Source organism: Chrysemys picta, chromosome 15 (assembly GCF_011386835.1).
Source record: "Chrysemys picta bellii isolate R12L10 chromosome 15, ASM1138683v2, whole genome shotgun sequence".
Taxonomy (NCBI): Eukaryota; Metazoa; Chordata; order Testudines; family Emydidae; genus Chrysemys; species Chrysemys picta.
Genome location: NC_088805.1, coordinates 23,374,053 through 23,392,188, shown reverse-complemented (window position 1 = coordinate 23,392,188; position 18,136 = coordinate 23,374,053). Strand labels below are relative to the sequence as shown.

The 18,136-nt window shown below is 42.7% G+C and overlaps 1 protein-coding gene across 6 annotated transcripts in view; it reads right to left on the bottom strand.

The window, feature by feature from the left end:
- The window catches only part of TMEM132D (transmembrane protein 132D), a 417,065-nt gene that overhangs the window by 52,497 nt on the left and 346,432 nt on the right, over positions 1–18,136 (bottom strand). For all 6 annotated transcript variants that reach the window (XM_065568628.1, XM_065568629.1, XM_065568627.1 and 3 more), the window contains one exon: positions 7,318–7,461. In XM_065568628.1, the coding sequence (XP_065424700.1) occupies positions 7,318–7,461 (144 nt within the window). The remainder of the gene's footprint in view (positions 1–7,317; positions 7,462–18,136) is intronic.

Here is an 18,136-nt window from a genome sequence, read left to right as displayed (position 1 = left end):
GAGCTCATTTCACCTGTAATTCCTTCTGTTGTTATGAGTGTGGCTCCAACATGCACTAAGGTTTTAGAGCTACTTTCCTTTTCATATCTTTATCTGGTTTCAATAAGCAAACAATTTTTCTCCTTCTTGTAGCAACCTTTTATGTACTTGAAATCTGTTATCATGCCCCCTCTCAGTCTTCTTTTCTCTGGCCTAAACAAACCCAATTTTTTCAGTCTTTCCTCACAGGTCATGTTTTCTAGACCTTGAATCATTTTTGTTGCTCTTCTGTGGACTTTCTCCAATTTGTTCACCTCTTTCCTGAAATGTGGTGCCCAGAACTAGACACAATAAATTAGCAAACAGTTGAGGCCTAATCAGCACGGAGTAGAGTGAAAGAATTACTCCTCATGTCTTGATTATGTAAGCAGGGCCTGAATGAATGTTACCCTGGGAGGGGGAGAGACTTTGGGTGTGTTTATGTAAATACAGTTTGCTCCTGCTCTGCTTAGATATTCAGGAGATAGAGTGGTGTCAAAGTAATCAGTTTTGGCTGCCACACTCAGACTCTGTGTTTGCGAGTGGGGAAGTATTGCCTCTCAAAGGCGCCAAAGGGTGGTGTATAATTTTCCCAGGTTACTGGGTGGGGGCTCAAGCCGGTTCTGTGTTGTATTGATGGAAAGGAACTTCTACATATTGAACCCGGCCCTGGTTGCTTCTGGCTCTGCCTGGCAGAAGGGTTACAGTTATAACACTCCTGCTAATACATCCCAGAATAATGTTTGCTTTTTTTGAAATAGTGTTACACTGTTCCTCACATTTAGCTTGTGATCCACTATGACCACCAGATCCTCTTCCGCTGTACTCCTTCCTAGGCAGTCATTTCCCATTTTGTATGTGTGCAACCGATTGTACTTCCTAAGTAGCGTACTTTGCGTTTGTCTTTATTGAATTTCATCCTATTTACTTTAGACCAAAATACTTGCTTCTCTTTTGAGGCATGTTCCAGATTTATCGTTTTTACAGAAGATGGAAAATGTAAAGCATTGTACGAGCGCTAAATGAATGGTGAAATGGTGAAAACCTAATCCCAGGGGAATGGTGAAAACCTAATCCCAGGCTCCTCCCTTTTTTAAATCGCACCCAGTCCAAATTGAAATGAATTAAATGCTGGTGGAATTTGCTAGATTGATAGTTCTGGATTGGGAAGCCCCCACGATAGCCCTGGATCAGTTACAGAACAGACAATGGCAGTGCAACCTTGCCCACCCCACCCCACCCCACCCCACCACTGTGTCTCAGCCTCAGGGGCCATCATCGCTAGTGGTCTCTATTCCCATTCAATTCCTGGTCTCTTGCTAAGAGTGGAAGTTGCAAGGATGATTTCCGGGATACAGACACTTGCTCAAGGATAATTATTTCGTTATTTATATAGCACCAAAGATTTGCTTGGGTGTTTTAAAGATAAATACAAGGATGAGGACCCTGCTGTGAATAGGAAGAACTGAACTGAACCAACCACTTACTTATTTCGAAGTCTGTCTCATAAGCAACAATTTTCAGTCACTGGGCTACATTCTAGGTCATTGTGGGCCACTACCAGTCCCCTGAGTTATTCCACCCCACAGCTCCTGGTGCTTTGCATTAATGACCCATTAAAACCTGCCACCTTGGACAGATGCTGTGGGTATGTGTCTCTGTGGATATGTCTACACTGTAATAAACCACCAGTGGCTCGCCTGTGTCAGCTGACTCAGGGTCACGGGGTTATAAAAATGCAGCGTTGACATTTGAGCCTGGGCTCAGGGACCTTCCCCACTTGCGGGGTCCCAGAGCCCACGCTCCATCCCAAGCTTCAACGTCTACAGTACACTGCAATTTCATAGGCTGCAGCTCAAGTGCTGTGAACCCGAGTCAGTTGACACAGGCCAGCCAGGGGTGTTTTATTGCAGTGTAGCTATACCTTGTGTTTCCCTGGGCCTCTACTGAAAAACTGGACTCTTCTAAGATTTCAGCTGTGATGCTGCCACTAGTACAGCACTCTAATCTCAATGGGTCCCTTTGCACTTTCCAGACAACGCAAATGTGTCCACTAACTTACTAGGATTCAGATGAAATTAAAGATGAAAAGGACCTAGGTCTTGTCTACCCCTCTGCCAATGTAGGATTGTTTGCTGGGATGCTGCATTTATTTCTTTTTCTAAACACTGGGAACTACTGTAGTGTGGTTGGCAAATGTTAACTATTTAATAAGGATCACTGTGTATTCTACATTTCCCTGTCCAGTCTAAGTTTTAAATGGCACAGGAGATATGGTGAATTCACACTCACCCACCTATTCTTAGCCACGTTGCCTCTCTATTAACACTTTAAAGTGCAAACACATTCTTTATAAATATCACCATACACAGGAAGAGGGGCCAGATCTTCAGCTGATCTAAACTGATGTAACATCACTGATTTCATTTACATAAGCTAAGGCTTTGGTCCATGATCTCCAGAATGGCTCAGCAATACGTCAACAAATTTGTAATTTTTCTTTCTGAACCGACATTAAACAAATCCATTTCTTAAATCAATAGCAGATTTACCAGACTCAGAAGGATCCTGCAGAAGCAGGAAAAAAAGAGCATTAAGAGAGACAGAACGGCGTGTGCAATCAGAAGCCACCAGCATGATGGCTGGGTTTGCAACTGTTAAGATAAATGGAAACCCTGTGTAGACTTTAAAAAGGAAACATATAACATGCTGGACTTTCAAATTGCTTGGCCTCATCTTCTGTACAAGGCATTATTGTGAAGATGAAGTGGCCTAAGACAAGTAGAATAGGCGTCAATGTTACAATTAGAGGTAAGTGACGTTTTTCAGCCAAAACTTTTTTCACTGAAAGGTACAGACTTGGCCAGCTGAAACATTTTCTGACGTTGCGCTGAATTTGACAAAATGTTTCAGTTGAAAAAACCCTATTTAAAAAAAATTTTTTTTGAATGAAAACATTTAGATTTCTCCATTCAAAATGACTTTTTACTGTTAAATTTACTGCAATTTAATTAAAATAATTTTTAAAAAGTAAAAAACTTCAAAATTGAAATGAAATGTTTCATTACAGGGTGAATGAAATGTTTTGACGTAATCAAAATACAAAATTTTGTTTGACCTGAAACAAAAAAAAAGCAAACATGATTCTGGGATGTATTAACAGGTGTGTTGTGAGCAAGACACGAGAAGTCATTCTTCCGTTCTACTCTGCTCTGGTTAGGCCTCAGCTGGAGTATTGTGTCCAGTTCTGGGCACCGCATTTTAAAAAAGATGTGAAGAAATTGGAAAGAGTCCAGAGAAGAGCAACAAGAATGATTAAAGGTCTTGAGAACATGACCTATGAAGGAAGGCTGAAAGAATTGGGTTTGTTTAGTTTGGAAAAGAGAAGACTGAGAGGGGACATGCTAGCAGTTTTCAGGTATTTAAAAGGGTGTCATAAGGAGGAGGGAGAAAACTTGTTCACCTTAGCCTCTAAGGATAGAACCAGAAGCAATGGGTTTAAACTGCAGCAAGGGAGGTCTAGGTTGGACATTAGGAAAAAGTTCCTAACTGTCAGGGTGGTTAAACACTGGAATAAATTGCCTAGGGAGGTTGTGGAATCTCCATCTCTGGAGATATTTAAGAGTAGGTTAGATAAATGTCTATCAGGGATGGTCTAGATGGTATTTGGTCCTGCCATGCGGGCAGGGGACTGGACTCGATGACCTCTCGAGGTCCCTTCCAGTCCTAGAATCTATGAATCTATGAATCTATGAAAAGGTGTTCAGTTTTTCGGTGCTGTGAAATTTTTTTGTTTGGGTCGATATGACACAATATTTCCCCCGGATTTTTCGGAACTGCCAGCAAACTGAAAAATCAGTTATTTGTACAACTCTAGTTACAATCCCCTGACAGAAAAGTTGAAATATAGCTAACAAAAGTCACTTTTCACCATCTACAGCTCTATGCATTTCAAGCTTTTCAGTTACCTTGTTACTTCCCTCCTTAACTTGGAGGTAAACTTGAAGCTCTCAGCAGGTTGCTCCTCTGACAGTAACATTGGATTACCTGCACTGGTTTTAAGGGCGCACGTCAAGGAATATTAAGCAAAGCCTTCAGTTGCTGGTGTGCACCACTGGAACAAAATGGAGCTTTCAGTCTTACTTCAGTGCTACAAGATGTCCACTAGGAAAGACAGATCAGCTAATGGGGCCCAGAGACGATAGATTTGGAGCTAAACATTTCCTGCTGGTGTTTGCATCCTAATTAAAATGGGAAAATGCGCAGCTGGGAGAGCACAATGTTCTTGTCAACCTTTGGCTGAGGAAAATTTCACACAGGGCCAGATCCTCAATTTGTGTAAATTGGCACAGCTCCACTGAAGTCAATGGAACGAGGCTGATTTATACCAGCTCAGGGAGAGGCCTATAGTGATTAAGGCCCATTGGCTGATTAAGGGTTAGGTTTAAAAATATTTAAAAAACAACAACTTTGGATTCACAAAAGAATTTGCTTTTAGCTGGCCTGGTTTAACTCTAATTTTTGGCTGTCTGTCTCATTTTCTCCTCTAGAGAAGCCTATCTTTAAGGACAGCCAGCTGAGAGTGTCTGAGGTGATAATGGCAAACTCCAGACAAACCCATGTTGTTGTCATTCTCTTATTAGGTTTCTTGTACCCACCTCACACCATTGTCTCTCTCCAGCACTGTTTATCGTTGTCTTCCCTTGTTGATTAACATATACCAACCAAATGGGATATGCCGGGTTTCTTAAAAACTTTTAGTATTCATAGTTGTATTACTCCACACTGAATAAACCAAATGGCCATTTCACTCCTGCAGAAAGCTGATGGTGAAATCTACAACCTTTTATAGCACATCACTGTGTATTACAGAATATGCATAATGAGGCTTGTGCACCCATGAGAAAAAAAAATATGGCCCAATCTGACTATCTCCTGTGAAGTGCTTAATCCCCATTGAAGCCAGAAGAGTAACTGTTCTAGAGATGGGCTTGTAGTCAACAGGAGTTGAGGGTACTTGGCACCTTTCATGATCAAGGCCTCTATGACTGAGATGTCCACTACATAGATTTACAGATTTGAAGACTATTAGGATCATCTAATTTTATCTTCAAAAGCCAGATCTGAACCTTTCGTCTTGAGGCAATCATAAGAATATAAGAACGGCCATACTTGGTCAGACCAAAGGTCCATGTAGCTCGGTATCCTGTCTTCCAACAGTGGCCAATTGCTAGATGCCCCAGAGGGAATGAACAGAACAGGTCATCATCAAGTGATCCATGTCCTGTCACCCATTCCCAGCCTCTGGTAAACAGAGGCTAGGGACACCATCGCTGGCCATCCTGGCTAATACCCATGGATGGACCTATCCTCCATGAATTTATCTAGTTCTTTTTTAAAAAATCATTTCTAGCATTAACAATGTGCTGGCAGGTTAAGTGAGTGAAAATTTAAAAAGAAAAGGAATGGAGAATGAATTCACGCTGCTTTTATTCTGAAGTAGAGCACTTGGGAGTGCTGAGTGCTGGGAACTGAAATAAGGAAAAGTTGAACTCCAGGGGTCACATGGTGCCCTCAGCTCAGAGGTGAAAATTTGACCGGGACACGCATGCGCATGCCGCCTGGCTTGAAGGGATGTAGAAAGTGCTGAGTTTATTAGCTGCATTTTTTTCTTACACATTTGGGGCCTGATCCTGAAAACCATGTGAGTCATTTTACACTTGTGTGGCATTCCCCTGTGTGAAAAGTGACACACATGCCCAAAGGTTTGCAGGACCAGTCCCCTGAGGCAGAAAGTCCTGGAAGTCAGGTTACCATACTTAGAGATCACTGGCAAAAGAAACCGGATCATGCTTCAGCGTATTTCTCTCATGAAGACATCCTATACATTGGGTAATTTCTCATGTGTAGGTGTTTGTGTTTTATTTGTCACAATTTTTTCTTCTTTTTCTTTCTTCTTCCAAATCACACCTATGGGTGGGAGGCACATCACTTGCAAAACAATTTTCCTCCCATCACATGGAGGTTCATTTTCATTTTACGGTCCTCAGCAGAATAAGGCTCATAGCACTTGCTATCTCTGGACGCATTTCTCAAGGCTTTTCCAATTTTAATACATCTGTTTACTTTCCCTTCAAGCAGAGGAGCTAGGAATGACCAAGAAATCAAATGAACTTCAGCTGGAGGCAAGGGGCCAGAGAAAATGTGAACGGTAATATGAGTTACACAGCACAAGCAACTCTGAGCCTGAGCCTACGCTGGTGTAACTTTCTCACTGGGTACAGCTCCACTTCCAGTCCCTCGGTGGGTATGTCTACACTGCAGCTGGGAGTGAGCTGCACAACCCAGGGAGACGGACTTGCACTGGTGGGCTTGTGTTAATGCACTAAACGTAGCTATCTGGACGCCGCAGGGGAAGCTTGAACTAGCCACCTGAGCGTGGACCCAGGGAGTAAAGTGGACTTGAGCTGGGTGAATAGCCCAAGGCTCTGCCAGCGCAAGCCTAATTACAAGAGGTCCATCTGTCTGGGCTGGGAGGGTTGCTCCCAGCTGCAGTGTGGACACACCCACTGCGGGATTGGAAGAGAGGGATGAAATCAGAGAAAACAGCTAATAAGAGGGTAGGGGGTGTACGTTACACTTACCAATACACAAACTTTCTTTCACTGTCTTCTGGCTGTTCAGTGACCAATTTTGCTGTCAGTTACCCCAGTGTAGCCCCATTGATTGATTCAACTCCATTGAACTGAGAGCAGAATTTAGCCCTTGCGCTTTTACCATGCTGGAATGCCATTAACCCCAGCCGAGCTACTCCAGATTTACACCATGGGGAGAGAACGGGAAGTGACGCAAATACAAAGTTCTTAGATAAGAGTCTCCCCTGCATCAGAGTTTGTGCTAACTTTACCCTGAAGCCAGCATAGCCAGCCAGGACAGAGTCATCCCAGCGTAGATGAATCATCTGTGGGTATAGAGCTAAGATAGACTTACAGGTGCAGGGGTGTGGTCAGGACCCTGCTGTGCCCTATCAATCACTGGCCTCCTATCTGTTTTTTTATTTCTGACAAACACACCCTAAGATGCCGGGTGGAGTTTTGGGGTTTTCAGTGTGTTTTAATAGGTCTAGTGCACCAGTCTATACATTACAATGATGATAATAATTCTTTGTCTTTTAATGGAAAGATAGTCAGGAAAGGATTAAACTAGCCACACAGAACAGACCCTGGCAGGTCAGAGAACACTATGGCAGCGTTTCTTGCAGGGATGTGGCCTTCCCTTAATTAAATGATAGATTCTCACCTTAATTACGTCTTCGTCAGACGATCTGCACTCCACGGATTCTAGAAGATCAGTCACGGTCCCATCCTCCTCCACTGAGACCACTTTGACAGGGACAGCCACAGTTTTCCCAGTGAGAATCGCTGTGTTCAGGATCTCAGCTTCCTAAAAGATGAAACAACAAAGCCTTGGTTTAGATGCTTCCTCCTCGCCCACCTTTCTGTCACCAAACACCAGCTCTTCTCTTCTTCGCCTAGCCTTTCAAAAATGAAACTTGTGTTAATTTTCAATTGACCTCCCAAGAATTGCTGGCACAGAGGATGGGACAAGTGTACAGTAAGTTGCACCAAGTGGAAGGTAACACTTAGGGCTGGTCTACACTATGGGGGGGGAGATCGATCTAAGTTACGCAACTTCAGTTATGTGAATAATGTAGCTGAAGTTGACGTACTTAGATCTACTTACTGCGGTGTCTTCGCTGCGGTGTGTCGATGGGAGACGCTCTCCCGTTGATTCCCCTTGCACTTCTTGTTGAGGTGGAGTACTGGAGTCAACGCTACAGTGATCGGCGGTCGATTTATCACGTCTATACTAGATACGATAAATCGACTCCTGCTGGATTGACCACTGCCCATCAATCTGGCAGATAGTGTAGACAAGCCTTTAGGAGTGAAATCCTTACCCCATTCAAGACAATGGGATTGACTTCCGTGGGGCCAGGATGTCTATTTACATGTGTCTGATCTCCCCTTATAGAACTCAATAGCAATGCTCAGAACATTGTAGCAATGCAGCACTGTATGATATTAGTCAGGTGTGGTGTTTTAACGAGACCTGTTTTTAAGGGTCTAGCCAGCCTGATGGGGTAGAAAGCACAAAATTAATCTCTTGGGGATGGCTGAGGAGCAGGCTCGGGTACCCTGATCTTTAAAATAGTCTGAGCCAGCAATATATGGAGGAGGTGATGTGTCTGGTCTGACTTGGATGAGTGCTAGATCCCATCACTCAGAATGCCCTCTTCTTTAACCCAGTGTTCATTATTAATAATTACTGATATTTATTATTTCTATTATAGTAGCGCCAGGTCCGACCTGAGACTGGGGACCCATTGTGCTAGGTGCTGTTCACAGAGTGAGAGACAATTCCTGAGAACGGACAGTTTAAACAGATACAAGAAACGGAGCGGCAGTGACTTTCCTCAGATCACACACCTGGCCAGTGGCAGAGCCAGGAATAGCTTCCAGGTCTCCTGACTCCCAGTCCAGTGCTCCATCCACTAAACGCAGCTGCCGCTCATACAGCTGCAAATGTATGGCAGAAACTCTGTGCTTCAAGAGTTTCCCTGATTCTGTACAGCGAAGTTCTGGGGCCAAACTCTCTACTATCGGCAGAGCTGTTAGGGTATTCCCCCTTCCCTGATTGCCACTCAATGAATATCAGTCAGGTATTAGAGGATGACATCCAGAGGAGATTCCACACAGTATGAGCATGCATGTGCCCAGTATTTAGCAGTGGGTACTTTAGGAGACCTCATCATGCTGATCTCAGTTAACGGCCCTGCTAGTCACCTGAAAGTACCCATGTTTTAAGCCTTGACCTTTAACCATCGGAGCCCTGCTCCAGACTGTATTCTGTAGCCATTGATGTTCTACGAAAACATCAGTGAAAACAGTGCTCACATAGTTAGAGGAAGGATGGTGCAGTGGTAAAGGCTTTAGTCTAGACCCTAGGAAATCCAGGATCAATTTCCTGCTTTGCCAAAGACTTCCTCTCTGTGCCGCAGTTTTCCATCTGTGAAATAGGGACAATAGTACTTCCGAACCTCATCGGGGTGTTGTGAGGATAAATACACTAAGGACTGTGTGGTGCTCCGATACTGTGGTAATTGGGGCTGTATAAACACAGGCAATGAGCCTCAGTCTCCACTGCTCTCCACTTCGTATAGTTGGTTATGCCACTGCAGAGTGAGTTTAAAATGCAACCACTCAGATCTGGTGTAAGTGACCACAAAGAGAGCAGGGCATTGGAGAATCAGAACCAGTGTGTCTCGTTCTTAGAGCTTGGGATGGTGAGGCTGGTAACTACCCTGACTCTGCCACTGATTTGCCATATGACCTTGGGCGAGTTGCTTCATCTGTTTGTGTCTCAGTCTCCCCGCTGTATAATGGGGATAATACATATCTCAAAGAGTAAAGCTGTCTGAAAAGTGCTTTGAGCTCTTTACTGAGATGAGCTCTATAAGTGAATAGTATTACTATTATATCACTATTGCCACATTTATTCCAAAAGGAATATTACCCGCTTGCTGCATTACTTATACATTTTAAGGATTGTGGTTCAGATTCTATGACTACATTTTGACTCAGAAACACAGTACGAAATTGGGCTCTCGGTTACCCTGGTGTAACTTCATTGTCTTCTCTGCAGTTATCCTTGATTTACACTAAGGGAAACAGAGAGAACAATTTGGCTCCTGCATTCTTCCATTCCTAATTACAAGGCTCTGCTCATTCCTGGAAAGGTTTTAAGCTTTTCAAAACCAGACCTCTGCATCAAGGAATATCCCATAGAACAAGAGCTCCTTGATTTCAACTGGTTCTTATGAACTAAAGGCTTCCAAAGCCCCCCCAAGTACTAACTTCTCATTATCTAAATAGCTCACGCCATGGGTTCTGAGCCTGACCTGATTTCACTTGTGGAAGGAAACAAAGTAAGATTGAAACCACGTAGTCAGAAGACAACGACTCCCCCTGCTGTCTCTCGGGGTAGAGAGAGGGAAAGCATCGATCTCTCTCATCTAAAGGCTGGGGATAAAAAAAAGGGGCTCTTCACACTATTTAAAGGAACAGACACTTTATTTGGGATCAAAGCAGTATCTAAAGAAGGAAAAAAACTCCTCGTCTTTTGATAGCTGCCTTGCCAGAGACCGCCCCTGCAAACCTCATGATCTTTAAGGGGAGCGGGAAATAGAATTTTACAAAAGGAATGTAAAGAAGAAAGGTTCCTTTATCCCCCAACCAGTCCCCAAACCCTTCAGATAGTCTGAAATTACAAGTCACACAAAGATAAATGACTCTAAGGACAGCCAGCCTGCAGCACGAGGCCCATCAGTCTTGGGCATGCGGTTGCTCTCAGAACAGAACATATTTTTCTGGCAACCAGGATCTTCAGGAGGTTTGCAACTAAATTTTCAGATGATTTAATTTTTTTCTTTAATCTGAGGCATCACAGAGAGTCTCCTGCACACCGTATAAACAGGGAGGCTTCTCCTAACAAGTAGCCCCACCGAAGCCAATGGAACAGCTACTAGGCACAGATAGGAGTTGTAGAACCAAGACCGTAGGCCCTGTTTCTGCAGTCCCTTGTGCATGTGCTTCATTTCAACAGGACTACTCCTGGTAATAAAGTTACGTTGGCAGGATCCAGGCCTTAGTATTAAGCTGGATCTGATATGTGAGTGGCCTGATCTCTCTCGTCTGTACCGTATAGTGCAGGCCCTTGCTGGAACTCCATATAGGGGAGTAGGGTGACCAGACAGCAAGTGTGAAAAATCGGGACAGGGGGTGGGGGGTAATAGGAGCCTATATAAGAAAAAGATCCAAAAATCAGGACTGTCCCTATAAAATCGGGACATCTGGTCACCCTATAGGGGAGGAGAGTTTATAATGAGCTTTTGCAAACAATCTGACTAATGAGATAAAATGAAAAGTTGCCCCCAGTGTGACAGGGTCAGGCCAGATGGCTACAGGAGAGTGATAGAAGGTGGCCAAACTGAGGGCTGCCATGAATCCCTGAGGCGAGCAAATCCGCTAGTAAGCGCATGACCCACCAAGGCAGAGGAGGAACTTTGTCACACTAGTTAACAGCTAGTGGAGGGCGAACCTCAAATTGTTCATGAGTTTGCTCTGAGAAGCAGCTAGCAGTTCTAAAGCTTATCGGAACCATATCTGACTCTCTTTGGTCTGCAAAGAATAGTTTGGAATATGATGAACACAGACAGCATCATAATATTTCTGGTACTTCTTACACTCAAGTGAGCTAGAAAAACATGGGAGCACCCTCGTGTTATGGATTTCACCAGATAGGTACTGGCAAAGGAATGTAAAAATGAAAAGCAGCATAAAAAAAGTTAATCTAATGCACTGGTCGTTTAGATTTGGACTGAGTTTGGGGTAGAGTTTCAAGTATTAGTGTTATCATTTAATAACCAATTAATAACCCAGAGACATTGGCAGAGCATGAACTGCTGGCTGGGGGAGGCTAACCCCGCCCCTTCCACCCAAGCTCCCGCCCCTTCCACGCCTCTCCCCCCCAAACCAAAGCCCAGAGCCCCCCACCGTGGCCACCAGTCCATCCCCGGGCTAGCGCCCCCAACCCCAGAACACTGGGCTGGCAGCGTGGCCCCAACCTGCCCCTCGCAGCCCCAGAGCGCTGGCCCCAGCACCCCCCCAGCCCCCGAGTACTAGGAGGGCAGGCAGCACAGCCCCAGTCCCAGAGCGCCCCCAGCCCCACAGGACCTCCCCAAACAGCCACGGCACAGGGGAAGAGCAGGAGAGGGGGCCATGGGAGGGGCCATGCCTGGCTGTTTGGGTAGACCCTCCCCCAGCCTGTGATACCCGCCGCCCATGCCCAGAGACAACCAGCTGGATCTGTCCCATGGTGCTAGGTGTTGTACAAATGCGGGCGGACCTGGTCCCTACTCCAACTGCATCCTTACAGTTTAAAGGCTACAATCCAGCAGACACGGATGCATGTGCTTAATTTCATACACGTGAATAGTCTCATTGCCATCAGTGAAACTACTCAAAGGCATAAAAATAAGTGTTTGTGGGATAAGAACCTAAGCAAAGTTGGTTCTTGCTTTGTTTAGAGACTGTCTTTACCCCAAAGTCAGGATCCAATCACTCAGATTTCAAGGGATTCAAAATCTGGATCCTGATCCAAACTCTAGATCCAGCTCAAAATTGGCCTGCTTGTCCATTCCTAAAAACATAGGCTGCATGATGCCAAATGCCTATCAGCTTGACACAATATATTACAACATTGCCACTTTTTAAAGGACCACAAAAGTCTCCTCGGAAACTTTGCAAACTTTTTAAAGAAAGATTTCCTAGAGCTTATAGAAACCCCTAACGTTCTAAAATAAGATCATGATTTCCCATCAGCAAACATCAAAGCACTTGGTGTATGCCAAGTAGACAAATCCATTTGATACTTCCAGAGAGGCGCAAAGTGAAGCGAGCAATATTCAGAATCTGTTTGCAGCAGCCAAAACTTATTATGTCTACACAGCACTTGGAGAATTTCTTCTTTAGATATCTGATCTGCATTTCTCATTTGAATGTAGAAGTGTAAAATGAATTTACAACAATTTAAAGAGCAGGGGCCATGAAAAATGTTTCTTCAGCCATTTGTTTAATGGCTAGAAAAGGCTTAATGTTTCCATGGTGAAAATATATAAAAAACTTATTTCATTCCAAGGAAACAAACATGATACTTATTTAGCCTAAACAGAGATTTATAATTCAAATTCCCAACATGTAAGCTATAAATCTAAAACAGTTACTAATTTAAAAGTGATATTTTCTGCTGCTAAAATGATACTGGAATCTTTTGAAGAAATATTATATTCTTTGTCCATAGCCATCATGGATTATAGGAGACTTGATGCCAGAGGAATACAACTAGGAATACTTACGGGCTTTGAAAGGCTTTAGCCTAATATTCTGTCCAGTAAAAGTTGATTCCCGGAGCAGCTGTAAAAAGCTGCTGATCTTTTATTTTGGTGCACATCTCTATAATTCAGGAACACCAAAACCCAATAATAATCAAATAAAATGATAATAGACTACGAACGGATTTCTCTCCCCATAATGGGAGTGGGCATATCTAGTAAGATTCATATCAAACAACTGAGGTTATAAACTCCTCCAGAAGAAACACATTGAGAAGCTTCACACAGCAACTATCTTTTTAACCAGAAAGGCAAATGTGAATGCCTATTAGTTGCCCATCTTTAACTGGTAGTGCCCCTGCAACTTAATTTCCCCTAGGATGCCGTTTGCCCTATAATTCCTACACTGAAAGAAAGGAATAATGTCTTTGTAAATCTTGTGATTCTTCCCCCTCCTCCCAATAGCTCTTCCTCTACCCCACGGTTATATCTGAATGGTCGTCTTCATATGACTACCTGAATAAACAAGCAGACGACTGACTCATGCTTAATGTCTGAAGTTCTGCATTGGGTTTATAATAGGGCCACTTTGTTTCATATTAAAGTACAAAGTGGTGATCGTCGCTGTTCCCTTCGCACTTCAATGGGATTAAAGAATTTATTTTAGTAGCCTTTCCCCCTTGCCCTTACAAGCCACACAATACCATAAGCAACCGGGAACAAGGCACCAGTTTGTTTTTCAAAGACCTACAGGCATGTTTCCTCAAAATAACTTGAGCTGATTTGCAGCACATAGCCTTTAGCTCTGAGGATGAGCAGCAAAATACAAGGAAGCTTGAAATATGAGCTCTGGAAATGGTGTTTTAAATATATAGATTCCGATTTCTGATTTCAATGGAGTTACTCTGGATTTACATCTGAGCACAGAAACTGGCTCTTGATTTTCAGAGGCGGAGGACGGAATCAGAATTCTAAATGACATACGGATTTTTTAAAGAGCTTTCAGTTATTTCACAAGAGAAATTAGTATGTGGGATGCATATGAATAAACATATTAATGTTCAATACATCTGCTGTGGTTCATTTCTTTATACAAACAAAGGAAAGAAACATTAACTGGTCATTGAAATACTATAACCCATTGCCAGAGTGCCAGATCTCAATACACACATTTGTTTAAACTAAAGGAAACTATGCAGACTTGACACCTGTTTTGTGACACACATATGTTCCTTACTGTTTTCAGTAGGTATCTCAGTCTTTGGGTTTAATGTCAACAGACTGTAAAAGGGAAGAGAATAACAGTTATCAAAACCTCTTAAGGTCAAGTACATGCCACCAAATGAGAATGAATAGCTCGTCTTAAAACTGTCTTACTTGGCACTCACTAGTACCCTCCGTTTTCCTCATAGATTTTCCATGTATCAGTCTCCAGAGCATTAATCTGGGTGTCACCCAGAATCCCATTGCTGTTTATTTAAATGAGGTCTAGCTTCTCCTTCTCTTCTGCTGGAAGCCATCTTAGCTGTATCACAGAATCCATGCCTCAGTCATGCATAACTAATTTAAAATCTTATTTAGCATCAAGTCTCAGAATTAAGAAGCTAAGTGACAGCTGTTTAATTAACTCCTTAAGCTGATTAGACAGCATTACAGAAATCCCCCCAAGGAAGAGTTTATAACTGTCAAGAGAACCGAAGGCCATGTTAATGCTTCTGTTTAAATTTAGTAAGCTTCTAAACCAATAAACTATAAATGCTTGACATCTTCAAGGATGTGGTCAAATTCAGTTTTTTTCCTTATGTTAACGACTACAAGGATGGGCAACAAAGACAACAACATATCAGAGATTTGCCAAGCAAGAAAGCTAAAGGGGGGAAATATAAAGCAAACAGCAGTGTCCCTATGAATCGGTTCATGTTTATTAATTCCTAACACCTGATATTTGATTATATCGGATTAGTCCACGGTCCTGGAGTGAAGCTCAGTCCATACCTAAAGTGTAGAGTCATCTCGCAGCTCCTTGTTGTGAGGACAAAGATTTAATTCATTGGTTTATAGCTTGACGACATCTTTGAACTGTATGATTAAGGCAGATGAAGTGGGAGTTTTAAAGCCAGGGACAGAGGCTAGTTGCATGACAGAGTGGCACAGATGGGACATTCCCAAGCAACTTGCTTGGCTGAAACACACTATCCCCAATTGCAAGCTTTCAAAAATCATGAGTCAGGATCCCCCAGAATCAGAAGCTTGACTTAAAAATCATGAGTCAAAAAACCATCCTTCTCCCCCCGCCCCCGCCCAAAAAACCCCATCACAGTTTGGGTTCTTTTTATTTGCTTTCTGGTTCCTGAGTCTGCAGGGTCCACACAGATCGTATTTTCCAGCTTTCCTCAGCAACCATCAGAACTAGAGACTGGCTTAAAAAAAACACATTGTGCAAACTTCACAATCACACTTCTGTTTAACACGCGTGCACATATCAGTGTAAACAGTGACAATGAAGTTTACTGTATCTGAACTACACCTCTACCTCGATATAACGCTGTCCTCGGGAGCCAAAAAATCTTACCGCGTTATAGGTGAAACCGCGTTATATCGAACTTGCTTTGATCCACCGAGTGCGCCACCCCCCGCCCCCGGAGCACTGCTTTACCGCGTTATATTCGAATTCGTGTTATATCGGGTCGCGTTATATCAGGGTAGAGGTGTATATTAAATGGAGGGAGGGGATTGTCCCTCTTTTATTCAGTTTCCTTATTTTGTTCATTTGTCAGCATGTGGTGTATAATCAGTTTCACTGTTTCCCGTGTACGGATAAGATGGGTTTCTGTTCCGAAAAGCTTCCTTATTCTACAGAGCCCTCAGCACCAGCTTAAGTTTAAGCATGTGATCAACGTGAAGCCCACTCTTAAGTGCTTTCCTGAATAAGGATGAATTTAAGCACGTGCTTAACTGCCTTCCTGAACTGGGGCCTTAGTCATCTCCCCCTGCTGACGGTGTGGGACTTTCACACAGCAATAAGGGATAGAAACATATTTTTAAATAGGAAAATGTGATTGTGAAAGCACAAAAATTCATGAAAGGAGTAAGGGAGCAGAAGCAATAACTGAAACAACTTAATCACCTCTCTCTCTCTCTCTCTCTCTCTCTCAAAAAAAAGAGACTATATTTCTAGATGCTGGGGTCCTTTTAAAAATAAACAAAAAAAAAAATCCCATTCTCTACCAGGACAGGCAGTTCGCTTCTTTCCCCATCCTCTGTACCTGTGAAAATACTCCCCAAAACAGTCAGGAGAAAGTAACAATAACATGACATAACTCCACAGTGCCTTCTATCTAGGGAGTCCCAAAGCACTTTATAAATTAACTAAGCCTCACAACACTGCTGGTAGATTGCCCTCCAATGTCCTGGATCATGGGGAGTGCTGGTAGCTAGATTATTGCCACATGACTGAGGTGTTGTCACTTGTGATCTCCAAGGTCTGTCAGAAAATTACAATATGAGAAACCTGCTCTGGGTGGCAAGATGATTTTGCCATCTGGGATGCCTCTCCTGTGTATGTGGCATGCATCTTGCTTGAAATTTCTTGGGAGCATGTTAGGGTGAGGTCTCAATTACTTTTTAGAAATGAAGCAACAATTGGAGATCCAAGCTAGTGCAAAGCAGAGAGGTGGCTGCAGATCCCTTAAATATTGTACAGACATGGTAGTTCCTCCAGTAGGCTACAGCATGAAATATCTGTTTTATCTCACTGATCTAGCCTATTCTGGATCCAGCTTATCCTTTCTCCACGATCCAAACAGCAGTGAAATATTCTGATGTAAGAACTAACCCTTAACCTTAAGAAGGACAACACTCTCTCTCTCTCTCCCTAAAATGTCATTTGAAAATAATTTGCATAATTAAAAATTTCTTTGAAAAAACTCAATTTTTAAATAAAACATGTTTTAATATATTCCTTAAAATCTAATCTTGAATGAAATTCTTAAACATAATATAGCTCAAAACTTAATAAGCTCTTATTTAATAATACATATGTGGATGCAACATTATTACCCACCAGAGCCAATGTAAAATGTACATAAAGTAATTAAATTATATTCCCATTTTATTAAAGATCCCATATACTTGTAATAGGCTTAAAAATCCACTTAATTTAAACAATGTCTCAATAAGGAGCAATGACATACATTGGATACGTGTTTGCCAGAGGCTGGAATGAGCGACAGGGGATGGATCACTTGATGATTACCTGTTCTGCTCATTCCCTCTGGGGCACCTGGCATTGGTCACTGTCAGAAGACAAGTATACTGGGCTAGATGGACCTTTGGTCTTACCCAGTATGGCTGTTCTTATGTAAGATACCATGAGTATCCATATTAGGATGCTGTAAATAGGCATATAGTGAGTGATGACATCCATGATCTCAGTCATCTATCTACTATCTTCCTACTTAATCATCTGTGGGTTTTCTATAGGGCCCATCTCCACAGTGTCTATGACTTAGAGATGTCAAATAATGTATAGTGTCTCACTGTTTCCTTGTACTCTCCCATCTATCTGTCTGTATCCATTTGTTGTCCTTTGTCTTATATTTCGATTGTAACCTCTTTTGGGCACAGAGTGTCTCTCTGTTCTGTGTTTGTACAACACCTAATATAATGGGGTCCTCACTGATGATTAGAGCTCCTAGGCTATGGTAATAATAATTAGCTTATTAATTTTAAAAACCTGCTTCTTCCCATGAAACAACTCCAGTCTTGGTATTTCAACCCATAAAACCTCCCATGTGGTAAGCTATTAAGGAACTAAAACGAAACCACAAAACGCAATCTCAAAAATCCAGAGAGAGCAAAATATTTCACTTTGAAGCTCAATTAAACTTTTATGGGTCAAAAAAGTTTCACATGAAACCCAGCTGGTTTCATTTCCAAAAATAGCTGAGTTTTGCTATAAAAAGTTCACACAGCTCACACATTACCCTGCTACCACGGTGGCTCGACAGCGACATAAGGTCAAAATCACTCTTGGTGTAGGCAGTGGCATCTCCACCAACGCCAGGATCTGTGCCCACTCACCCCAACAGGGAATTTGGCTCACATCGCGAGAGGCAACAACTTGCCCTTGAAGGCCAAAATCGAGATGAAACATTAAAAAAGTGC